This window comes from Hippichthys cyanospilos, chromosome 8 (genome assembly GCF_059441005.1).
Source record: "Hippichthys cyanospilos isolate Australia breed blue-spotted pipefish chromosome 8, RoL_Hcya_1.0, whole genome shotgun sequence".
In the NCBI taxonomy this organism is placed as follows: Eukaryota; Metazoa; Chordata; class Actinopteri; order Syngnathiformes; family Syngnathidae; genus Hippichthys; species Hippichthys cyanospilos.
In genome coordinates, this window is record NC_142376.1 from 22,467,403 (window position 1) to 22,494,066 (window position 26,664).

Genomic DNA, 26,664 nt, shown 5'->3' on the forward strand with positions numbered 1-26,664 from the left:
GTCAAACAGGCATTTCACAGTACATAAAAAAATAAATAATGAGATTTTTGTCCGCCACTGGGTGGCGCCGTAAATGATTTGAAAGTTTATCACATAGCTGTATTATTGCATTACTTTTAAAGGGCCAGGAAAGTTTCAGATGGTTTGAAGCTGTCATAGCTGAGTTATTAAGATTTTTGTCACTCTCGGCAAAGGAAGTATTAAACATAATTTGAAGCTCCGCCCGCATCTTTTATGTCAAGAGATCTTCACGATATTTGGCCTATGTGTGCCCCTCAGTTGGATAATGATTCATGCCAAAGTTGAAGGTAATGGGGTGAATCGTTTAGGAGAAAAAGACACTAGTTTGAGACCAGCTAATGTCTAAGAATGGGACAAAACTGCACATTGAAAAAATTCATAACAATTTTTCTCTACATCCTAGCACATCACTTCCATTAACTTTTTTGTAGGTCTTTCAGTCCTTCATTTGCCTACAAAGTTTCATAGCTGTCGGTCAAACCAAACAGGATTGACTGTAATCCTTCGACTAATGACATTTTTTGCAGCCACTAGGTGGCGCTAGCTTTAAACTGGAATGTATTTTTGTCGATATGTTCAGGAGAATATTTTCATCCAATGTGTGAAATTGTGAGAAGATCAGATCATCTGGGTCAAATTACAGCAACTTTTACTGGACAGATAAAGTTTCGGAATGAAAATGGTCGTAGAGGCCACGCCCATTATCGAAACTTCGTAAAATTTGGTGGAGGTCAGCAAGGCTGTCTAGAGGCTTTTCAGACTTAATTTCAGCGATATTACTTCAAAGGGCTCAGCTAAACACATAAAAACGTTTAAAAAATGCTATATTTTTTGCTGCCACTAGGTGGCGCTTGCACTAGAACAAAAAATACGTTGATAGGTGTATTTCGCATTGGAAACCCATCAAATATATGAAGTTTAAAAAAGGTAAGACCATCTGGGACCAAACACAGCAACTTAGTTCGTTTTTGCGAGACATCAGACTGACATTTTTGTTTGCCACTAGATGGCCTTATAAGCAATTGACGATTTTTTTAAACACTTGTGTTAAGGGCTTAAGTTTCCATGTGTCTGTGAAGTTTCAGATTTTTCCAAGCTTGTAAAGCTGAGTTATAAAGGTTTGTTTCACATGTGGCAAAGTAATCATCAAAGGCATAATATGAAGCCCCGCCCCCAACATATTTGTTGGCGGATCGTCACAAAAATGTGAACAATTGTGCCTCACAGTCAGATAAAACATCACAGCAAATTTGAAGGCGATGGGGTCAAGCGTTTGGGAGAAAAAAGGAGCAGTTCGGGACCTGCAAATGAGTAAAAACGGGCCAAAAGTGCACATTCAAAAATTTATAACTCTCTTTCTGTACATCTGAGCATATGGCTCGCGCAGACTTTTTTGTAGGGCTGGAGGTCCTACATAAGGCTACAAATTTTTGGAGCTCTAGGTCAAACGGGCCGGGAGTGAGAGGCTATTTTCCACTCATAAGGCCATTTTGGGGCCAATTACAGCCACTTTTTTCGTTTTGGCGAGTCATCTGACTTTGAGGTGGCGTGCAGACTACGCCCATTATCGAAATGTCGTAAAATTTTAAAACCTTAATATTCCATGTCTTAATGATATTCTGACCAATTTTCATTTGTTTTACTCAAACAGACTGAGCACAATACATGAAAGTGTAAAAAATAACATTTTAATCAACCACTAGGCGGCGCTAGTAGGTATTTAAAAAAACTTTTTTCATAGGTGTTAAAGACATAAGTTTCCATGTGTCAATGAAGTTTTAGAATTTTTTAAGCTAGTACAACAAAGTTATTAAGGTTTATGTCACTCTTGGCGAAGGAAAAATTGAACATATAATTTGAAGCCACGCCCCTATCATATATGTCAGCGGATCTGCACCAAATTTTGCCCACTTGTGCCCCTATGTGTGAATATGGACCACAGCAAATTTGAAGGTGATTGAGTAAAGCGTTTAGGAGAAACAAGGAGCAGTTTGGGACCTGCAAACGTGCAAAAATAGGCCAAAAATGCACATTCAAAAATTCATAACTCTTTTTCTGTACATCTGAGCACATGGCTCGCGCTGACTTTTTTGTAGGTCTCTAGGTCCTACATATGCCTAAAAAGTTTCGTAGCTCTAGGTCAAACGGGCCGGGACCAGGTGCACTTTTTCAACCTTAGGTGGCGCTGCAGAGCCATTTTTTTTGCATTGTTTTGGGAAACACAAAAATATCCAATTTTTCACCGGGCCCGACAAATGTGCAAATTTTGGTGACTTTTCGTGCATGTTTAGGCCCTCAAAAATGGAAAAGCGCTGCACAGTAAATAATAATAATAATAATAATAACTAGAGCTGCAAGCAGCTATAAAGGGCCCTCGCAGACCTGTGCACGTTGGGGTATGAACAGGTCGGGGTATGAACAAGGACTATGAACAATGAAATAGTAGTTGTAGATGACTTCAGTGCAGGACTCTTACCAAATATGTAATATTTAGACAAGGTGGGACAATGTGGGTGGAGTTACTGCAGCTTTTATTGTTCCAATTTTGTGACTTTCAATGCCATATAGGCCACACCCACTGTCGAAACATCGTACTGATTTGTGGAGGGCATAAGGCATGGCCACTGGCTTTTCAGAAAACATTTAAGGGATATCACTTCAAGGGGCTCAGCAGAGTACATAAAAACATTAAGGATTTGCTATATTTTTTGCTGCCATTAGGTGGCGCTCGTACTATGATAAAAAATAGGCTTGTAGGTGTGTTTCACATTGGACTCCCATCCCATATATGAAGTTTTGCAAACATCAGATCATCTAGGTCCAATTACAGCAACTTTCACCGTTTTGGGGAGACATCAGACTTTGAGTTTGCATAGAGGCCACGCCCTTTAATGAAAAGTCATAAAAGTTGAGAACCTTAATGTTCCAATGTGTCATAGCTTTTCTGACCATTTTTTAGTTCATTTAGTCAAACAGGCATTTCACAGTACATAAAAGTATAAAAAATGAGTTTTTTGTCCGCCACTTGGTGGCGCTGTAAATGATTTGAAAGTTTATCACATAGCTGTATTATTGCATTACTTTTAAAGGCCCAGGAAAGTTTCAGATGGTTTGAAGCTGTCATAGCTGAGTTATTAAGATTTTTGTCACTCTTGGCAAAGGAAGTATTAAACATAATTTGAAGCTCCGCCCCCATCTTTTATGTCAAGAGATCTTCACGATATTTGGACTATGTGTGCCCCTCAGTTGGATAATGATTCATGCCAAAGTTGAAGGTAATGGGGTGAATCGTTTAAGAGAAAAAGGCACTAGTTTGAGACCAGCTAATGTCTAAGAATGGGACAAAACTGCACATTAAAAAAATTCTTAACAATTTTTCTGTACATCCTAGCACATCACTTCTATTGACTTTTTTGTAGGCCTTGCAGTCCTTCATTTGCCTACAAAGTTTCATAGCTGTAGGTCAAACCAAACAGGATTGACTGTAATCTTTCGACTAATGACATTTTTTGCAGCCACTAGGTGGCGCTAGCTTTAAACTGGAATATATTTTTGTCGATATGTTCAGGAGAATATTTTCATCCAATGTGTGAAATTGTGAGAAGATCAGAGCATCTGGGTCAAATTACAGCAACTTTTACTGGACAGATAAAGCTTCGGAATGAAAATGGTCATAGAGGCCACGGCCATTATCGAAACTTCGTAAAATTTTGTGGAGGTCAGCAAGGCTGTCTAGAGGCATTTCAGACTTAATTTCAGCGATATTATTTCAAAGGGCTCAGCTAAACACTTAAAAACGTTTAAAAAATGCTATATTTTTGGCTGCCACTAGGTGGCGCTCGCACTATAACAAAAAATACGTTGATAGGTGTATTCCGCATTGGAAACCCATTAAATATATGAAGTTTAGAAAAGATAAGACCATCTGGGTCCAAATACAGCAACTTTGTTCGTTTTCGCGAGACATCAGACTGACATTTTTGTTTGCCACTAGGTGGCTTTATAAGCAATTGAAGATTTTTTTTAAAACATGTGTTAAGGGCTTGAGTATTCATGTGTCTGTGAAGTTTCAGATTTTTCCAAGCTTAGAAAGCTGAGTTATAAAGGTTTGTTTCACATGTGGCAAAGTAAACGTCAAAGGCATAATATGAAGCCCCGCCCTTAACATATTTGATTGCGGATTGTCACGAAAATTTGAACAATTTTGCCTCACAGTCAGATAAAACATCACAGCAAATTTGAAGTCGATCGGGTCAAGCGTTTGGGAGAAAAAAGGAGCAGCTCGGGACCTGCAAATGAACAAAAACGGGCCAAAAGTGCACATTCAAAAATTCATAACTCTCTTTCTGTACATCTGAGCATATGGCTCGCGCTGACTTTTTTGTAGGGCTCGAGGTCCTACATAAGGCTACAAATTTTTGTAGCTGTAGGTCAAACGAGCCGGGAGTGAGAGGCTATTTTCCACTCATAAGGCCATTTTGGGGCCAATTACAGCCACTTTTTTCGTTTTGGCGAGTCATCTGACTTTGAAGTGGCGTGCAGACCACGGCCATTATCGAAAAGTCATAAAATTTTAAAATCTTAATATTCCGTGTCTTAATGATATTCTGACCAATTTTCACTTATTTTACTCAAACAGACTGAGCACAATACATGAAAGTGTAAAAAATGACATTTTAATCAACCACTAGGCGGCGCTAGTAGGTATTTAAAAAAACTTTTTTTAAAGGTGTTAAAGACATAAGTTTCCATGTGTCTATGAAGTTTTAGATTTTTTTAAGCTAGTACATCAAAGTTATTAAGGTTTTTGTCCCTCTTGGCGAAGGAAAAATTGAACACATAATTTGAAGCCGCGCCCCTATCATATATGTCAGCGGATCTGCACCAAATTTTGCCCACTTGTGCCCCTATGTGTGAATATGAACCACAGCAAATTTGAAGGCGATTGAGTAGAGCGTTTAGGAGAAAGAAGGAGCAGTTTGGGACCTGCAAACGTGCAAAAATGGGCCAAAAATGCACATTCAAAAATTCATAACTCTTTTTCTGTACATCTGAGCACATGGCTCGCGCTGACTTTTTTGTAGGTCTCTTGGCCCTTCATATGCCTAAAAATTTTCGTAGCTCTAGGTCAAACGGGCCGGGACCAGGTGCACTTTTTCAACCTTAGGTGGCGCTGCAGAGCAATTTTTTTTGCATTCTTTTGAGAAACACAAAAATATCCAATTTTTCACCGGGCCCGACAAATGTGCAAATTTTGGTGACTTTTCGTGCATGTTTAGGCCCTCAAAAATGGAAAAGCGCTGCACAGTAAATAATAATAATAATAATAATAATAATAATAATAATAATAATAATAATAATAATCCGGTGAAAAACAAGAGGGCTCTCGCAGCGGTAGCTGCTCGGGCCCTAATAATAATAATAATAATAATAATCTGGAGAAAAACAAGAGGGCTCTCGCAGCGGTAGCTGCTCGGGCCCTAATAATAACTAGAGCTGCAAGCAGCTATAAAGGGCCCTCGCAGACCTGTGCACGTTGGGGTATTAACAGGTCGGGGTATGAACAAGGACTATGAAGGATGAAAAAGTAGTTGTAGATGACTTCAGTGCAGGACTCTTACCAAATATGTAAAATTTAGACAAGGTGGGACAATGTGGGTGGAGTTACTGCAGCTTTTATTGTTCCAATTTTGTGACTTTCAATGCGATATAGGCCACATTCACTGTCGAAACATCGTACTGATTTGTGGAGGGCATAAGGCATGGCCACTGGCTTTTCAAAAAACATTTAAGGGATGTCACTTCAAGGGGCTCAGCAGAGTACATAAAAACATTAAGGATTTGCTATATTTTTTGCTGCCACTAGGTGGCGCGCGTACTATGATAAAAATCAGACTTGTAGGTGTGTTTCACATTGGACTCCCATCCCATATACGAAGTTTAAAAAATACCAGATCGTCTAGGTCCAATTACAGCAACTTTTACCGCTTTCGCGAGACATGGGATTTTGAGTTGGCATAGAGGCAACACCCTTTATTGAAAAGTCATAAAAGTTGAGAACCTTAATGTTCCAATGTGTCATAGCTTTTCTGACCATTTTTTAGTTCATTTAGTCAAACAGGCATTTCACAGTACATAAAAGTATAAAAAATGAGATTTTTGTCCGCCACTGGGTGGCGCTGTAAATGATTTGAAAGTTTATCACATAGCTAAATTATTGCATTACTTTTAAAGGGCCAGGAAAGTTTCAGATGGTTTGAAGCTGTCATAGCTGAGTTATTAAGACTTTTTGTCACTCTCGGCAAAGGAAGTATTAAACATAATTTGAAGCTGGGCCCGCATCTTTTATGTCAAGAGATCTTCACGATATTTGGACTATGTGTGCCCCTCAGTTGGATAATGATTCATGCCAAAGTTGAAGGTAATGGGGTGAATCGTTTAAGAGAAAAAGACACTAGTTTGAGACCAGCTAACGTCTAACAATGGGACAAAACTGCACATTGAAAAAATTCATAACAATTTTTCTCTACATCCTAGCACATCACTTCTATTGACTTTTTTGTAGGTCTTGCAGTCCTTCATTTGCCTACAAAGTTTCATAGCTGTAGGTCAAACCAAACAGGATTGACTGTAATCTTTCGACTAATGACATTTTTTGCAGCCACTAGGTGGCGCTAGCTTTAAACTGGAATGTATTTTTGTCGATATGTTCAGGAGAATATTTTCATCCAATGTGTGAAATTGTGAGAAGATCAGATCATCTGGGTCAAATTACAGCAATTTTTACTGGACAGATAAAGCTTCTGAATGAAAATGGTCGTAGAGGCCACGCCCATTAGCGAAACTTGGTAAAATTTGGTGGAGGTCAGCAAGGCTGTCTAGAGGCTTTTCAGACTTAATTTCAGCGATATTACTTCAAAGGGCTCAGCTAAACACATAAAAACGTTTAAAAAATGCTATATTTTTGGCTGCCACTAGGTGGCACTCGCACTATAACAAAAAATACGTTGATAGGTGTATTCCGCATTGAAAACTCATGAAATATATGAAGTTTAGAAAAGATAAGACTATCTGGGACCAAACACAGCAACTTTGTTCGTTTTTGCGAGACATCAGACTGACATTTTTGTTTGCCACTAGATGGCCTTATAAGCAATTGAAGATTTTTTTAAACACTTGTGTTAAGGGCTTAAGTTTCCATGTGTCTGTGAAGTTTCAGATTTTTCCAAGCTTGTAAAGCTGAGTTATAAAGGTTTGTTTCACATGTGGCAAAGTAATCATCAAAGGCATAATATAAAGCCCCGCCCCCAACATATTTGTTTGCGGATCGTCAAAAAAATTTGAACAATTGTGCCTCACAGTCAGATAAAACATCACAGCAAATTTGAAGGCGATCGGGTCAAGCGTTTGGGAGAAAAAAGGAGCAGTTCGGGACCTGCAAATGAGCAAAAATGGGCCAAAAGTGCACATTCAAAAATTCATAACTCTCTTTCTGTACATCTGAGCACATGGCTCGCGCTGACTTTTTTGTAGGGCTCGAGGTCCTACATAAGGCTACAAATTTTTGGAGCTCTAGGTCAAACGGGCCGGGAGTGAGAGGCTATTTTCCACTCATAAGGCCATTTTGGGGCCAATTACAGCCACTTTTTTCGTTTTGGCGAGTCATCTGACTTTGAGGTGGCGTGCAGACTACGCCCATTATCGAAATGTTGTAAAATTTTAAAACCTTAATATTCCATGTCTTAATGATATTCTGACCAATTTTCATTTGTTTTACTCAAACAGACTGAGCACAATGCATGAAAGTGTAAAAAATGACATTTTAATCGACCACTAGGCGGCGCTAGTAGGTATTTAAAAAAAAAATTTTCAAAGGTGTTAAAGACATAAGTTTCCATGTGTCTATGAAGTTTTAGATTTTTTTAAGCTAGTACAACAAAGTTATTAAGGTTTATGTCACTCCTGGCGAAGGGAAAATTGAACACATAATTTGAAGCCACGCCCCTATCATATATGTCAGCGGGTCTGCACCAAATTTTGCCCAGTTGTGCCCCTATGTGTGAATATGGACCACAGCAAATTTGAAGGTGATTGAGTAAAGCGTTTAGGAGAAACAAGGAGCAGTTTGGGACCTGCAAACGTGCAAAAATGAGCCAAAAATGCACATTCAAAAATTCATAACTCTTTTTCTGTACATCTGAGCACATGGCTCGCGCTGACTTTTTTGTAGGTCTCTAGGTCCTACATATGGCTAAAAATTTTCGTAGCTCTAGGTCAAACGGGCCGGGACGAGGTGCACTTTTTCAACCTTAGGTGGCGCTGCAGAGCCATTTTTTTTGCATTGTTTTGGGAAACAGAAAAATATCCAATTTTTCACCGGGCCCGACAAATGTGCAAATTTTGGTGACTTTTCGTGCATGTTTAGGCCCTCAAAAATGGAAAAGCGCTGCACAGTAAATAATAATAATAATAATAATAATAATAATAAGAATAATAATCTGGAGAAAAACAAGAGGGCTCTCGCAGCGGTAGCTGCTCGGGCCCTAATAATAATCTGGAGAAAAACAAGAGGGCTCTCGCAGCGGTAGCTGCTCGGGCCCTAACTAGAGCTGCAAGCAGCTATAAAGGGCCCTCGCAGACCTGTGCACGTTGGGGTATGAACAGGTCGGGGTATGAACAAGGACTATGAACGATGAAAAAGTAGTTGTAGATGACTTCAGTGCAGGACTCTTACCAAATATGTAATTTTTAGAAAAGGTGGGACAATGTGGGTGGAGTTACTGCAGCTTTTATTGTTCCAATTTTGTGACTTACAATGCCATATAGGCCACACCCACTGTCGAAACATCGTACTGATTTGTGGAGGGCATAAGGCATGGCCACTGGCTTTTCAGAAAACATTTAAGGGATATCACTTCAAGGGCCTCAGCAGAGTACATAAAAACATTAAGGATTTGCTATATGTTTTGCTGCCACTAGGTGGCGCTCGTACTGTGATAAAAAATAGGCTTGTAGGTGTGTTTCACATTGGACTCCCATCCCATATATGAAGTTTTGCAAACATCAGATCATCTAGGTCCAATTACAGCAACTTTTACCGTTTTGGGGAGACATCAGACTTTGAGTTTGCATAGAGGCCACGCCCTTTAATGAAAAGTCATAAAAGTTGAGAACCTTAATGTTCCAATGTGTCATAACTTTTCTGACAATTTTTTAGTTCATTTAGTCAAACAGGCATTTCACAGTACATAAAAGTATAAAAAATGAGATTTTTGTCTGCCACTGGGTGGCGCTGTAAATGATTTGAAAGTTTATCACATAGCTGTATTATTGCATGACGTTTAAAGTCCCAGGAAAGTTTCAGATGGTTTGAAGCTGTCATAGCTGAGTTATTAAGATTTTTGTCACTCTTGGCGAAGGAAGTATTAAACATAATTTGAAGCTCCGCCCCCATCTTTTATGTCAAGAGATCTTCACGATATTTGGCCTATGTGTGCCCCTCAGTTGGATAATGATTCATGCCAAAGTTGAAGGTAATGGGGTGAATGGTTTAAGAGAAAAAGGCACTAGTTTGAGACCAGCTAACGTCTAAGAATGGGACAAAACTGCACATTGAAAAAATTCATAACAATTTTTCTGTACATCCTAGCACATCACTTCTATTGACATTTTTGTAGGTCTTGCAGTCCTTCATTTGCCTACAAAGTTTCATAGCTGTCAGTCAAACCAAACAGGATTGACTGTAATCTTTCAACTAATTACATTTTTTGCAGCCACTAGGTGGCGCTAGCTTTAAACTGGAATATATTTTTGTCGATATGTTCAGGAGAATATTTTCATCCAATGTGTGAAATTGTGAGAAGATCAGATCATCTGGGTCAAATTACAGCAACTTTTACTGGACAGATAAAGCTTCGGAATGAAAATGGTCGTAGAGGCCACGCCCATTATCGAAACTTCGTAAAATTTGGTGGAGGTCAGCAAGGCTGTCTAGAGGCTTTTCATACTTAATTTCAGCGATATTACTTCAAAGGACTCAGCTAAAAAAATAAAAACGTTTAAAAAATGCTATGTTTTTGGCTGCCACTAGGTGGCGCTCGCACTTTAACAAAAAATACGATGATAGGTGTATTCCGCATTGGAAACCCATCAAATATATGAAGTTTAGAAAAGAAAAGACTATCTGGGTCAAAATACAGCAACTTTGTTCGTTTTGGCGAGACATCAGACTGACATTTTTGTTTGCCACTAGGTGGCCTTATAAGCAATTCAAGATATTTTTAAACACATGAGTTAAAGGCTTAAGTCTCCATGTGTCTGTGAAGTTTCAGATTTTTCCAAGCTTGTAAAGCTGAGTTATAAAGGTTTGTTTCACATGTGGCAAAGTAAACATCAAAGGTATAATATGAAGCCCCGCCCCCAACAAATTTGATGGCGGATCGTCACAAAAATTTGAACAATTGTGCCTCACAGTCAGATAAAACATCACAGCATATTTGAAGTCGATCGGGTCAAGCGTTTGGGAGAAAAAAGGAGCAGTTCGGGACCTGCAAATGAGCAAAAACGGGCCAAAAGTGCACATTCAAAAATTCATAACTCTCTTTCTGTACATCTGAGCATATGGCTCGCGCTGACTTTTTTGTAGGGCTCGAGGTCCTACATAAGGCTACAAATTTTTAGAGCTCTAGGTCAAACGGGCCGGGAGTGAGAGGCTATTTTCCACTCATAAGGCCATTTTGGGGCCAATTACAGCCACTTTTTTCGTTTTGGCGAGTCATCTGACTTTGAGGTGGCGTGCAGACTACGCCCATTATCGAAAAGTCGTAAAATTTTAAAACCCTAATATTCCATGTCTTAATGATATTCTGACCAATTTTCATTTGTTTTACTCAAACAGACTGAGCACAATACATGAAAGTGTAAAAAATGACATTTTAATCAACCACTAGGCGGCGCTAGTAGGTATTTAAAAAAATTTTTTTTAAAGGTGTTAAAGACATAAGTTTCCATGTGTCTAGGAAGTTTTAGATTTTTTTAAGCTAGTACATCAAAGTTATTAAGGTTTATGTCTCTCTCGGCGAAGGAAAAATTGAACATATAATTTGAAGCCACGCCCCTATCATATATGTCAGCGGATCTGCACCAAATTTTGCCCACTTGTGCCCCTATGTGTGAATATGGACCACAGCAAATTTGAAGGCGATAGAGTAAAGCGTTTAGGAGAAACAAGGAGCAGTTTGGGACCTGCAAAAGTGCAAAAATGGGCCAAAAATGCACATTCAAAAATTCATAACTCTTTTTCTGTACATCTGAGCACATGGCTCGCGCTGATTTTTTTGTAGGTCTCTAGGTCCTACATATGCCAAAAAATTTTCGTAGCTCTAGGTCAAACGGGCCGGGACCAGGTGAGCTTTTTCGACCTTAGGTGGCGCTGCAGAGCCATTTTTTTTGCATTGTTTTGGGAAACACAAAAATATCCAATTTTTCACCAGGCCCGACAAATGTGCAAATTTTGGTGACTTTTCGTGCATGTTTAGGCCCTCAAAAATGGAAAAGCGCTGCACAGTAAATAATAATAATAACTAGAGCTGCAAGCAGCTATAAAGGGCCCTCGCAGACCTGTGCACGTTGGGGTATGAACAGGTCGGGGTATGAACAAGGACTATGAATGATGAAAAAGTTGTTGTAGATCACTTCAGTGCAGGACTATTACCAAATATGTAAAATTTAGACAAGGTGGGACAATGTGTGTGGAGTTACTGCAGTTTTTATTGTTACATTTTTGTGACTTTAAATGCCGTATAGGCCACACCCACTGTCGAAACATTGTACTCATTTGTGGAGGGCATAAGGCATGGCCACTGTCTTTTCAGAAAACATTTAAGGGATATCACTTCAAGGGCCTCAGCAGAGTACATAAAAACGTTAAGGATTTGCTATATTTTTTGCTGCCACTAGGTGGCGCTCGTACTATGATAAAAAATAGGCTTGTAGGTGTGTTTCACATTGGACACCCATCCCATATACGAAGTTTTAAAAATATCAGATTGTCTAGGTCCAATTACAGCAACTTTTACCGTTTTCGCGAGACATTGGATTTTGAGTTGGCATAGAGGCCACGCCCTTTATTGAAAAGTCATAAAAGTTGAGAACCTTAATGTTCCAATGTGTCATAGCTTTTCTGACCATTTTTGAGTTCATTTAGTCAAACAGGCATTTCACAGTACATTAAAGTATAAAAAATGAGATTTTTGTCCGCCACTGGGTGGCGCTGTATATGATTTGAAAGTTTATCACAAAGCTGCATTATTCCATGACTTTTAAAGTCCCAGCAAAGTTACAGATGGTTTGAAGCTGTCATAGCTGAGTTATTAAGATTTTTGTCACTCTTGGCGAAGGAAGTATTAAACATAATTTGAAGCTCCGCCCCCATCTTTTATGTCTGGAGATCTTCATGATATTTGGACTATGTGTGCCCCTCAGTTGGATAATGATTTATGCCAAAGTTGAAGGTAATGGGGTGAATCGTTTAAGAGAAAAAGGCACTAGTTTGAGACCAGCTAATGTCTAAGAATGGGACAAAACTGCACATTAAAAAAAATCATAACAATTTTTCTGTACATCCTAGCACATCATTATTGTTGACTTTTTTGTAGGTCTTACAGTCCTTCATTTGCCTACAAAGTTTCATAGCTGTAGGTCAAACCAAACAGGATTGACTGTAATCTTTCGACTAATGACTTTTTTTGCAGCCACTAGGTGGCGCCAGCTTTAAACTGGAATATATTTTTGTCGATATGTTCAGGAGAATATTTTCATCCAATGTGTGAAATTGTGAGAAGATCAGATCATCTGGGTCAAATTACAGCAACTTTTACTGGACAGATAAAGTTTCGGAATGAAAATGGTCGTAGAGGCCACGCCCATTATCGAAACTTCGTAAAATTTGGTGGAGGTCATCAAGGCTGTCTAGAGGCTTTTCAGACTTAATTTCAGCGATATAACTTCAAAGGGCTCAGCTAAACACATAAAAAAGTTTAAAAAATGCTATATTTTTGGCTGCCACTAGGTGGCGCTCGCACTATAACAAAAAATACGTTGATAGGTGTATTCCGCATTGAAAACCCATCAAATATATGAAGTTTAGAAAAGATAAGACCATCTGGGACCAAACACAGCAACTTTGTTCGTTTTGGCGAGACATCAGACTGACAATTTTGTTTGCCACTAGATGGCCTTATAAGCAATTGAAGATTTTTTTAAACACTTGTGTTAAGGGCTTGAGTCTCCATGTGTCTGTGAAGTTTCAGATTTTTCTAAGCTGGTAAAGCTGAGTTATAATGATTTGTTTCACATGTGGCAAAGTAATCATCAAAGGCATAATATGAAGCCCCGCTCCCAACATATTTGATGGCGGATCATCACAAAAATTTGAACAATTGTGCCTCACAGTCAGATAAAACATCACAGCAAATTTGAAGTCGATCGGGTCAAGCGTTTGGGAGAAAAAAGGAGCAGTTCGGGACCTGCAAATGAGCAAAAATGGGCCAAAAGTGCACATTCAAAAATTCATAACTCTCTTTCTGTACATCTGAGCACATGGCTCGCGCTGACTTTTTTGTAGGGCTCGAGGTCCTACATAAGGCTACAAATTTTTGGAGCTCTAGGTCAAACGGGCCGGGAGTGAGAGGCTATTTTCCACTCATAAGGCCATTTTGGGGCCAATTACAGCCACTTTTTTCGTTTTGGCGAGTCATCTGATTTTGAGGTGGCGTGCAGACTACGCCCATTATCGAAAAGTCGTAAAATTTTAAAACCTTAATATTCCATGTCTTATTGATATTCTGACCAATTTTCATTTGTTATACTCAAACAGACTGAGCACAATACATGAAAGTGTAAAAAATGACATTTTAATCAACCACTAGGCGGCGCTAGTAGGTATTTAAAAAAACTTTTTTCAAAGGTGTTAAAGACATAAGTTTCCATGTGTCTATGAAGTTTGAGATTTTTTTAAGCTAGTACATCAAAGTTATTAAGGTTTTTGTCCCTCTTGGCGAAGGAAAAATTGAACACATAATTTGAAGCCACGCCCCTATCATATCATCTGACTTTTTTGTAGGTCTCTAGGTCCTACATATGCCTAAAAATTATCGTAGCTCTAGGTCAAACGGGCCGGGACCAAGTGCACTTTTTCGACCATAGGTGGCGCTGCAGAGCCATTTTTTTTGCATTGTTTTAGGAATCACAAAAATCTCAAATTTTTCACCGGGCCCGACAAATGTGCAAATTTTGGTGACTTTTCGTGCATGTTTAGGCCCTCAAAAATGGAAAAGCGCTGCACAGTAAATAATAATAATAATAATAATAATCTGGAGAAAAACAAGAGGGCTCTCGCAGCGGTAGCTGCTCGGGCCCTAACTAGAGCTGCAAGCAGCTATAAAGGGCCCTCGCAGACCTGTGCACGTTGGGGTATTAACAGGTCGGGGTATGAACAAGGACTATGAACGATGAAGAAGTAGTTGTAGATGACTTCAGTGCAGGACTCTTACCAATAATGTAAAATTTAGACAAGGTGGGACAATGTGGGTGGAGTTACTGCAGCTTTTTTTGTTCCAATTTTGTGACTTTCAATGCAACATAGGCCACATTCACTGTCGAAACATCGTACTGATTTGTGGAGGGCATAAGGCATGGCCACTGGCTTTTCAAAAAACATTTAAGGGATGTCACTTCAAGGGGCTCAGCAGACTACATAAAAACATTAGGGATTTGCTATATTTTTTGGTGCCACTAGGTGGCGCTCGTACTATGATTAAAAAATAGGCTTGTAGGTGTGTTTCACATTGGACTCCCATCCCATATATGAAGTTTTAAAAATATAAGATCGTCTAGGTCCAATTACAGCAACTTTTACCGTTTTCGCGAGACATCGGATTTTGAGTTGGCATAGAGGCCACGCCCTTTAATGAAAAGTCATAAAAGTTGAGAACCTTAATGTTCCAATGTGTCATAGCTTTTCTGACCATTTTTTAGTTCATTTAGTCAAACAGGCATTTCACAGTACATAAAAGTATAAAAAATGAGATTTTTGTCCGCCACTGGGTGGCGCTGTAAATGATTTGAAAGTTTATCACATAGCTGTATTATTGCATTACTTTTAAAGGCCCAGGAAAGTTTCAGATGGTTTGAAGCTGTCATAGCTGAGTTATTAAGATTTTTGTCACTCTTGGCAAAGGAAGTATTAAACATAATTTGAAGCTCCGCCCTCATCTTTTATGTCAAGAGATCTTCACGATATTTGGACTATGTGTGCCCCTCAGTTGGATAATGATTCATGCCAAAGTTGAAGGTAATGGGGTGAATCGTTTAAGAGAAAAAGGCACTAGTTTGAGACCAGCTAATGTCTAAGAATGGGACAAAACTGCACATTAAAAAAATTCATAACAATTTTTCTGTTCATCCTAGCACATCACTTCTATTGACTTTTTTATAGGTCTTGCAGTCCTTCATTTGCCTACAAAGTTTCATAGCTGTAGGTCAAACCAAACAGGATTGACTGTAATCTTTCGACTAATGACATTTTTTGCAGCCACTAGGGGACGCTAGCTTTAAACTGGAATATATTTTTGTCGGTATGTTCAGGAGAATATTTTCATCCAATGTGTGAAATTGTGAGAAGATCAGATCATCTGGGTCAAATTACAGCAACTTTTACTGGACAGATAAAGCTTCGGAATGAAAATGGTCGTAGAGGCCACGCCCATTATCGAAACTTCGTAAAATTTGGTGGAGGTCAGCAAGGCTGTGTAGAGGCTTTTCAGACTTAATTTCAGCGATATTACTTCAAAGGGCTTAGCTGAACACATAAAAACGTTTAAAAAATGCTATATTTTTGGCTGCCACTAGGTGGCGCTCGCACTATAACAAAAAATACGTTGATAGGTGTATTCCGCATTGGAAACCCATCAAATATATTAAGTTTAGACAAGATAAGACCATCTGGGACCAAACACAGCAACTTTGTTCGTTTTGGCGAGACATCAGACTGACATTTTTGTTTGCCACTAGATGGCCTTATAAGCAATTGAAGATCTTTTGAAACACATGTGTTAAGGGCTTAAGTCTTCATTTGTGTGTGAAGTTTCAGATTTTTCCAAGCTTGTAAAGCTGAGTTATAAAGGTTTGTTTCACATGTGGCAAAGTAAACATCAAAGGCATAATATGAAGCCCCGCCCCCAACATATTTGATGGCGGATCTTCACAAAAATTTGATCAATTGTTCCTCACAGTCAGATAAAACATCACAGCAAATTTGAAGTCGATCGGGTCAAGCATTTGGGAGAAAAAAGGAGCAGTTCGGGACCTGCAAATGAGCAAAAACGGGCCAAAAGTGCACATTCAAAAATTCATAACTTTCTGTACATCTGAGCATATGGCTCGCGCTGACTTTTTTGTAGGGCTCGAGGTCCTACATAAGGCTACAAATTTTTGGAGCTCTAGGTCAAACGGGCCAGGAGTGAGAGGCTATTTTCCACTCATAAGGCCATTTTGGGGCTAATTACAGCCACTTTTTTCGTTTTGGCGAGTCATCTGACTTTGAGGTGGCTTGCAGACTACGCCCATTATCGAAATGCCGTAAAATTTTAAAACCTTAATATTCCATGTCTTAATGATATTCTGACCAATTTTCATTTGTTTTACTCAAACAGACTGAGCACAATACATGAAAGTGTAAAAAATGACATTTTAATCAACCACTAGGCGGCGCTAGTAGGTATTAAAAAAAACTTTTTTCAAAGGTGTTAAAGGCATAAGTTTCCATGTGTCTATAAAGTTGTAGATTTTTTTAAGCTAGTACATCAAAGTTATTAAGGTTTTTGTCCCTCTTGGCGAAGGAAAAATTGAACACATAATTTGAAGCCACGCCCCTATCATATATGTCAGCGGATCTGCACGAAATTTTGCCCAGTTGTGCCCCTATGTGTGAATATGGACCACAGCAAATTTGATGGCGATTGAGTAAAGCGTTTAGGAGAAACAAGGAGCAGTTTGGGACCTGCAAACGTGCAAAAATGGGCCAAAAATGCACATTCAAAAATTCATAACTCTTTTTCTGTACATCTGAGCACATGGCTCACGCTGATTTTTTTGTAGGTCTCTAGGTCCTACATATGCCTAAAAATTTTCGTAGCTCTAGGTCAAACGGGCCGGGACCAAGTGCACTTTTTCGACCTTAGGTGGCGCTGCAGAGCCATTTTTTTTGCATTGTTTTAGGAAACACAAAAATATCCAATTTTTCACCGGGCCCGACAAATGTGCAAATTTTGGTGACTTTTCGTGCATGTTTAGGCCCTCAAAAATGGAAAAGCGCTGCACAGTAAATAATAATAATAATAATAATAATAAGAATAATAATCTGGAGAAAAACAAGAGGGCTCTCGCAGCGGTAGCTGCTCGGGCCCTAATAAGAATAATAATCTGGAGAAAAACAAGAGGGCTCTCGCAGCGGTAGCTGCTCGGGCCCTAATAATAATAATAATAATAATAATAATAATAATAATAATAATAATCTGGAGAAAAACAAGAGGGCTCTCGCAGCGGTAGCTGCTCGGGCCCTAATAATCCGGAGAAAAACAAGAGGGCTCTCGCAGCGGTAGCTGCTCGGGCCCTAATAAGAATAATAATCTGGAGAAAAACAAGAGGGCTCTCGCAGCGGTAGCTGCTCGGGCCCTAATAATAATAATAATAATAATCCGGAAAAAAACAAGAGGGCTCTCGCAGCGGTAGCTGCTCGGGCCCTAATAATCCGGAGAAAAACAAGAGGGCTCTCGCAGCGGTAGCTGCCCGGGCCCTAATAAATTCTGCTGGTTGGTCTCTGCTCCCCTCCGCCTCCACTCGGCTCATGTCACGTCGCCCGAGAGGAAAATGTCATTTATCCTTTGTGTATCCATGTTAATTTAATTAACAGCAAAGTAGATTATGGCAGTAATTTTATATATGTGTGTATAGTCGTGATAGTTATAACTATGATTTCACCACGCTTTGCCAGTCAATGTGTACGTACAATTGACTTCCCTTTGCTACATCAACGAAATCATCTGCTCTAGCACAACACGGTAACGCTGATATGCTATTGCTCTTACAATGTCACAGTCACTGTTTCAGTCACGGTGTCAGTCACGGAAATGCCGATATACTATTGGTCGAACGCCTTCATCTAGCTTGATGGCACAGCTGGTCGGGATGGAAGGAAGGAGAGAAAATCAGTCAAAAACGGACGGAAGGAATGTTGTTAAGACTTTGCAAACTTTATCTGTTAGACATGGCTTCTAAAATTGCTAGTGGTGGTAAAGGAAGAAGTAAGAGGATGATAACAATAGAAACGAAGCAGGAGATAATAAAAAAAAAAAATACGAAAGAGGCGCACGCATGGTTAACCTTGCTTGTGAGTATGGCCGTAACCACTCGGCAATCTTCTAAGGGCAAGACTTTCCTTGCCGGGGGACGGACCTCGATCGACAACAAAATTGAGAGGCTTCTTCTATTATGAATTAAAGAGAAGGAAATTGCCGGTGATATGTTCTAGTTTGAGAAAAGTTCCCGTTTAAGAAAATAAATAAATTAATTAAATTAAATTAAATAAAGCAGGTTGGTCTCTGCTCCCCTCCGCCTCCACCCAGCTCAAGTCACGTCGCCCCAAAGGTAAATGTCATTTTTCCTTTGTATGTGTTATTTTATTTAACTGTACAGTAGATTATGTTACTCATTTTTAATATGTGTATAAAGTCGTGATGTTTTTACCTCAGGTTTTTGCGCGCGTTGCACGCATTCACTTATTAACATAGGTTTGGATTGCCCGTCATACGAGCAGTTCAAGTTATGAGCGTAGCCGCTGAACGGATGAGGTTCGTAACACGGGGGCCCACTGTATTAATTTTACCTCTTCGAGCAATTGACCACTTGTGATCCGATACACAACTCTGAAGTATTGTTTGTGTCATTTTTTTCAAAGGTGAGCAAAAATATTTTGACATAGAGCCTTTACAAATCAATTTATGTTTGTTTGCAAATCGCTTGCTAACGCTAAAGACCCCACTGATCAAACATTTGCATTCTTGTTTTGTGACACTTTTCCATGAGATGTTTTGTTTTACTGTCAGTTAAATCAATGGTAAATGTTGTTTATACAGCCTATCCATAGATGGTAAATATTTTATAATTATAAAATAGACATCTTTATGACCAAAGCCCTGAGCATTTGATAATCTGTTATTATTTCATTCTATTCATGTGGTGGCACAGTGGAAGACAGGTTGGCATGTCCACCTCAGGGGATGAAGGGGATGTGGTTTCGCTTTCCGCTCTGGCCTTCCTGTGTGGAGTTGTCATGTTTTCTCTGTGTCAGTGTGGGTTTTCCCGAATCCTCCAGTTATGTCCTAGATTCCAAAAACTTGCATGCTAAATATATCGGGCCCTCTAAAATGTCCTTGTGTTAATGAGGGTGAATGGTTGTTTGTATTTGTGCTCTTGGTGATTGGCTGGCAACCCACTGTCTAAAGAAAGCTGGGATAGGTTTCAGCAGGGGTTTGCACGTCCCAATGATCCTAGGAGCTAAGTTGTCTGGGGCTTTATGCCCTGGTAGGGTCACCCATTGCAAAAAGGTCCTAGGTGAGGGACCAGATTAAGCACTGTCCATCCACCCCTAATGACGAGTGAAGTAAATGGAATCCAGTTTCCCTCGCCCGGACGCGGGTCACCAATGCCTGGGCTCTGGAACCAGGCCTGGAGGTGGGGCTCACTGTCAAACAGCTGGTGGCCGGGCCCGCACCCATGGGCCTCGGCCGGCCTCAGCCCGAAGAGGTTACATGGGTCCCCCTTCCCATGGGCTCACCACCTGTGGAAGGGGCCAAAGAGGTTGGGTGCAGTGCGAGCTGGGCGGCAGCCAGAGGCGGGAGCCTTGGCGCGCCGATCCCCGGCTACAGAAGCTATCTCTTAGGACATGGAATATAGTCTCTCTGGGAAGGTGCCTGTGCTGGTTTGTGAGGCCGTGAACTAGATATAGTCAGACTCACATCCACACACAGCTTGGGCTGTGGTACCAGTGTTTTTGAGAGGGTTTGGACTCTTTTCCACTCTGGAGTTGCCCGCGGTGAGAGGCGCAGAACAGATGTCGGCATAATTATTGCCCCCCAGCTCAGCGCCTGTACATTGGGCTTTACCCCAATGAACAAAAGGGTAGCCTCCCTCATCTTTTGGGTGGGGGGACGGGTCCTGACTATTGTTTGTGCTTATGCACCAAGTCCCATGACCATTTTTTTGTGCTTATGAACCAAATAGCAGTTCAGAATACCCACTCGTTTTGGAGTCATTGGAGGATGTGCTGGAGAGTGCTCCCTTTTGGGGACTCCCTCATTCTGCTGGAGGACTTCAAAGCTCACGTGGGCAATGACAGTGAGACCTTGAAAGGTGTGATTGGGAGAAACAGCCCCCCCGATCTGAACCCGAGTAGTGCTCAGACCGTGACCTCCAACTCTCACTGGAGCTCTTTGCAGCAGAGTGTGAAGTGGCTGGGACGAAGATCAGCACCTCCAAATCTGAGACCACGGTCCTCAGTCGGAAAACGGCGGGGTGCTCTATCTCCGGTTTTGGGGAAGAGGTGCTACCGCGAGTGAAGGAGTTCATGTATCTTGTCTTGGTCTTGTTCACAAGTGAGGGTAGGATGGAACGTGAGATCAACAGGCGGATCGGTGCAGCCTCTACTGTCATACGTACTCTGTACCAGTCTATCATGGTGAAAAGGGAGCTGAGCCGAAGGGCAAAGCTCTCTATTTACCGGTCCATCGACGGTCCTGCCCTCACTTATGAGGTCACGAACTGTGGTTCGTGACCAAAAGGAGATTCCGGATACAAGCAGCCGAAATGAGTTTCCTCCTCAGGGTGTTGACTCTTCCTTAGAGATAGGGTTAGGAGCTCGGTCATCCGGGAGGGACTCAGTGTCGAGCCGCTGCTCCTCCGCATTGAGAGGAGCCAGTTGGGGTGGTTCGAGCATTTGGTTAGGATGCCTACTGGACGCCTCCCTGGTGAGGTTTTCTGGGCATGTCCCACCAGGAGGAGGACCCAACGATGCCTCAAGACACGCTGGAGGGACTATGTCTCTCGGCTGGCCTGGGAACGCCTAGGGATCCCCCCAGCGGAGCTGGATGAAGTGGCCGGGGAGAGGGAAGTCTGGGCTTCCCTGCTGAGGTTGTTGTCCCCGCGACCCAACCCTAGATCAGCGGACGAAAATGGATGGATGGATGGATGGACTATTTTTAACCAGTAACTAATAAAATTATCATGAATGCTTTGATTTTGAAAACCTTAAGAAAATACAATGATGCAGCAGTTAAGGCTGTTCACTTATGGATGGGCTAAACTAGTGTTGTTATCCTTAATGGGGGGGAAAAAAAAATCACACAACACAAAGACAAAGTTGCATTTGAAGAGAAAAAAAGAAAATATAAACGACAGCCTACTGTATATAATTGTATAAGAAGGTACATATGGCTGCACATTAAATATACTATACTCACAGTTCATGTCTTCTGTCAGTCTCAATTTCTGTTGCTGGTTATGGATGCCGTCAATCAACAATCCCGGGGAAGAAGCTGACGCAACCGGCCACGAGAAAGTGGACTTCTTCTACAGACCCAGACTGGCTGTGCACACAGTCTACAGTCGCTATCAGCAGCCCCCCCCCCCCCCCCCCCCCCCCCCCCCCCACGGACGCAGATATGTTGGGATCCGGCTCGAAGGACCAAGTTATGTCAGAGTTATCAATAATGAGAGACTGGAGAAAAGCCAAAACTCTGAGTCAAACACGATCTTTTGCAAAAGAGGGAGAGCACCAGGGTCTTCCGGTGTTCTGGGGCTCTCCTTGTTTTATTCCAAAGATTTCAAAGAAGGCGGTTACGAGTTTCAAAATAATACCATATAAGGAGTTGTTTATGTCTGTAGTGTGTGTGAGTGTGTGTATGTGTATATGTGTGTGTTCGTGTGTGTGTGAGTGAGTAGGTTAAGAGGTGTGCGAGCAAAGTGTTTTTATATGATAACAAATATACATATATAAAATTCTTCCATCATCACGCATTTGAAACATTGGCTAAGAAGCTGTTTGAGATGTGTACTTATAGCAAAACTAGGGTCATTTTTAATGAGTAATTGAGTTTGTATTTTTTGGGGGGGGATTACATCAACATAATCCATGTCAAATTAATTGATTGCATTTCATGTTCATAAAGAAGAGCAAACTGAACATCCATCTGTCATGCATTTTCTATCGCCATATCCTGACTAGGGTCACTGGAGCCTATCGCAGCTGTCGTCGGGAGGTAGACGGGGGACACCATGAAATGGTGGCCAGCCAATTGCAGGGGACATAAGGACGAACAACCATTAATGCACCCAATCACACCCGAGGACAATTCAGAATGTTCAATACACCTGCCATGCATATTTTTGGAGTGCCAGAAGAGAACACAGGCTGGCTTGGGGCAAACATGAAAACTCCACATAAAGAGGCCAGAGCCAGCTGGAATTGAACTCGGGACATCAGAATTGTGAGGCAGACATGCTAATAACTCTGCCACTGAGCTGGCCACAAACTATGACTATGTTTAATCTAATTAAGCCTCCCTAATGCAATAAAAGTGGCTATTTTCTATTTGACTACAAATGTCAGACACACATTAAAATATAGTACCTTAGTGCCCAAACAGACGATCTGTCCTGCATAGCATGAAATAGACTGATAGCAAGCTTTTTCTCCAACTAGAGCCTGTAATACAAAGAGAGACAGAGTGTATAAGCCAAAACACTGACACATTCACATCCCTACTCAGAAAGCCACTTTGTGTGACCTCAATGTATTTTGTGATAATTTGATTATTGCGATAGACAAACACAGACTAGCACAATTTTGTGAAGCTCAATGAATATGATAAACTGCAGCATTATTATTTTTAAATATGAATTTGAAAAATATGCTATGCATTTGTGTTGATCTCCCAACACCACTCTGACACCTCAAAATACAATCTAGTGCAGTGGTCTCCAACCATTTGATCACCGCGGCCTGGGTAAACACCTTAAATGTAGACTGCGGACCGGGGGGGGGGGGGGGGGGGGGGGGGTGATTTTCTCCTTTAATAACCACATCATCCTTCTCACTACGCCTCGGATTTATTTTGTGGACCGGGGGGACGTGACAGAGCCAAAATTTTCATCGACAGCACCTTTATTCTTTGCAGCAATACTCGCCTGCCCCCCAAAAAAATGTCGCAATCAAGTGGCCGAGACCGTGCTAAATATTGTGCTGACAATGCTGCGCTATCGTTAGCTTAGCACAGTAACTACGGTTCAACAGCTGTTAAGTGAAGCAAACGCTGCACATACCAGTTGTCCCAAGTTCTCGCTTCCGCCTTTCGACAAGCCAGGTGAGGGCTCTTGCTTGGCTCTGTTTCGTATTGAAAGCTCAGCTGGCCGTGTAGGATCACTCCCGTTGACTGCAAAGCGGCCGCCATGATTCATTCCTGCCCCCTGCGTGAGCCGTTGAATGTTCCTGAAGCTCATTGGCTGTGGCGACTCGAAACGCGGAATAAGTAAATGAAAAATAACTTCACGCAAAAGGTGACCGCGCTTCTCGTGACCGTGCGCAGCCATTTGCGTTGCTCCATTCCTCCATCCATCGCGTCGCCCGAGGTGTCTTCGCGCCCAGTCACGCGAACTCCATTAAACTAAATCATCTCCAAAACATTATTTTGGGTGCAGCCCACGCGGCCCGGTACCAGTTGATCCACGGACCGGTACCGGTCCGAGGACCGGGGGTTGGGGACCACTGATCTAGTGTATTCAGTTGCTTTCAGAAGTCACCAAATTAGTTATTAAGCAGTCACTGAAGTAGTTAAAGTTCACCTCTGTGCAATTTCTTATACTACCTATGCAATTACAATGACATTCTATTCTATTCTATTCTATTCTATTCTATTCACTGTCAGTGTAAATCTATCTGTTCTGTGAAGGGGTCTGTGGTTTGCAGTGAACAACAGCATCATGAAGACCAGAATTCTCCAGAAACGTAAGGGATAAAGTTGTTGATTATATCAAAGAAGTAGGTTATAAAAAATGTGATTAGGATGGGACAAGATGGGCTCAGATGCGCGTTCTGTGATCTTCCCTTCACCTCATTGACCATTACCTATGGTGAAAGAAATGTCCAAAATCTCAGTTTATAGTAATGTAAAAAAAAAAAAAAAAAAAAAAAACGTCAAAACTATTGGTGATTCACAATTAAGTGGAAATATGTTATTTGGTGTTCTGTGTTTATATTAGTTTTTTACCAAGCGAAATATATATTTTTTAATAATCTGAATACCAAATAATCATATCTTCAACAGACTGAACATCTGTTGATTAACAATGCACTTGTAAATTGTGGATAAACATTTATTTTAATATTTATTATTTCAAGTACCCTTTTTTTTCAAACGCTGAAGCATGTGTGTATCTGCTCAAGGAGTCAGTTCATGGAACAACTATGAAATAGAACTGAAAAGATGTGAATCAATGGCTGTGCTCAAAAAGAGTTTTAAAACATATTATTAAAAATATTTAAAAAAAATGTCTAAATTGAATAAGAACTTGCATAAAAGTTTGTGACGTGTACATTTGATATACGGTGTATTGTATTTATGACTGTATTTATAATATGATTCACTATATTATTTATGTGCAATGTGTGCAATGTTCACTAAATTAATCTATCACTTAAACAAAAGGGAGACAGAATGCTATCAAAGTCTTGATTTCGAGTTTGAACTGCTATTTACTTCTGCAGTATTCTGTTGGTTATATCCATCTATCCATTTTCTACAAATATAATGTTGGGACTAAACATATAGGCATGTTCAGTCCGTTAAAGAGAGAATGCCGCAGTTGTTAGACAATTAAAAAAAATAGATTAAAGAAAATTTTAAAACTTTCATATACCACCTTTTGCATAAATATCTGACTATAATACCTGCGGCTTATAGTCCAGTGCGGCTTATCTGTGGCAAAATATGTTTTTTTGCTTGATTTTTGTTGCTGCGGCTTATATACCAGTGCAGGCCTTATAGTCCGGAAAATACGGTATTTATCCACTTTATGTATACTGTATACTAGAGTGTGCACTGTGAACAGTACAGTGCACAGTAGAGACAATTCGAAGAATATTTTGTTTTTTGTTTTTTCTTTGAAAATCATAGTTAAATCTTTCTTATTGCAGTAGCAAGTGTGTTCACAGTCCGGCCCTTGGGAAGATCAAACAAACACATTTGCAGCTCCGTCATGTCATCATTCAAGAAAGCATTTCTATTTTGTAATGAAACACACTAAACTTAACAATAAATAAAATAATTTCACAGTGATTCTCTTGATTCGAAAACACACAAGCTGAATTTTTAATTTTGCCCCTGAGATTTTTTAAATGCTTTATTTAATGTCTAAAAATTCCCTCACCAAAGCCTGGGAGACGTTCCCTCCTGTGGCCAGTGATTTGAAGTGGCGGCTGTTGTATACCAGCTGCACCTGCTCCAAGTCCAGAATCTCCAAAATCTCTTGACTGGGACGGTCCACAACCTGTAGCTTTTCGTTACTGTCTACAAGCAGTAGTATCCAACTATTAATCCACTAAAAATCAAATTGAGACAGAGAGAAAGTGAATATATCATGCACCTTCCTTTCCAGCTAGATTTGTGATATTGCTACTACAAAAGTCTCTCATGGATGCTCTGTATCGTTTCTAAAATGAGTGAGCGATATGTCTTTGCAAGTTCATTTTTACCTTCCATCAAGTGACAAAACTCATGCAACCATTATATAGTACAAGTCAATGACAATGGTCTACTAGTGCTTTGAAATGACCAAAATTTGTTCAAGCACACCTTAATTTTTTTTGTTAAAAAAACAAAACAAATCAAACAATAAAAAACATGTCTTCCACTGACGAAGCAGAGTCTGAAGACTTTGAAGTGGGCTGGTCCACCTCTAGGACTAAGGTCACCAAGGTGGTCAAAATACTCCTTGGTGGCAAGGACCCGCGGGTGGATGAGATCCGCCCGGAGTTTCTAAAGGCTTTGGATGTTGGAGGGCTGTCCTGGCTGACACGCCTCTGCAATAACACGTGGACATTGGGGACAGAACATCTGGATTGGCAGACTGGTGGTCCCCCTGTTTAAGAAGGGGGATCGGAGGGTGTGTTCCAACTCCTCAGAATCCAAAATGGTAAATGGTAAATGGACTTTCACTTATATAGCGCTTTTTACCTCAGGTACTCAAAGCGCTTTACACTAACTAGTCATTTACCCACTGATGACGCAGCAACTGGGGGTTCAATGTCTTATTAAAGGACACTTAGACATGGTTTCGATGGTCAGGGGATTGAACCCACCGCCTTTCAGCTAGGAGACGAAAACTCTACCACCTAGCGATGCCACACAGATGTGCTGGAGAGGAGGGTCCGTCATGAAGTTGAACCTCGGATTCAGAAGGAGCAGTGTGGAGGGTGCTTGACGCCTAGATACAGGCTGTTCGGTCCCTATACCACCAGTGTCAGAGTTTGGT

The 26,664-nt window shown here is 40.7% G+C and overlaps 1 protein-coding gene across 6 annotated transcripts in view; it reads right to left on the reverse strand.

Moving 5' to 3' along the window:
- The window catches only part of vps8 (VPS8 subunit of CORVET complex), a 228,787-nt gene that overhangs the window by 129,885 nt on the left and 72,238 nt on the right, over nucleotides 1-26,664 (reverse strand). For all 6 annotated transcript variants that reach the window (XM_088421847.1, XM_088421845.1, XM_088421844.1 and 3 more), the window contains 2 exons: nucleotides 25,561-25,731; nucleotides 22,766-22,840 (listed from right to left, as the gene is read on the reverse strand). In XM_088421847.1, the coding sequence (XP_088277973.1) occupies nucleotides 22,766-22,840; nucleotides 25,561-25,731 (246 nt within the window). The remainder of the gene's footprint in view (nucleotides 1-22,765; nucleotides 22,841-25,560; nucleotides 25,732-26,664) is intronic.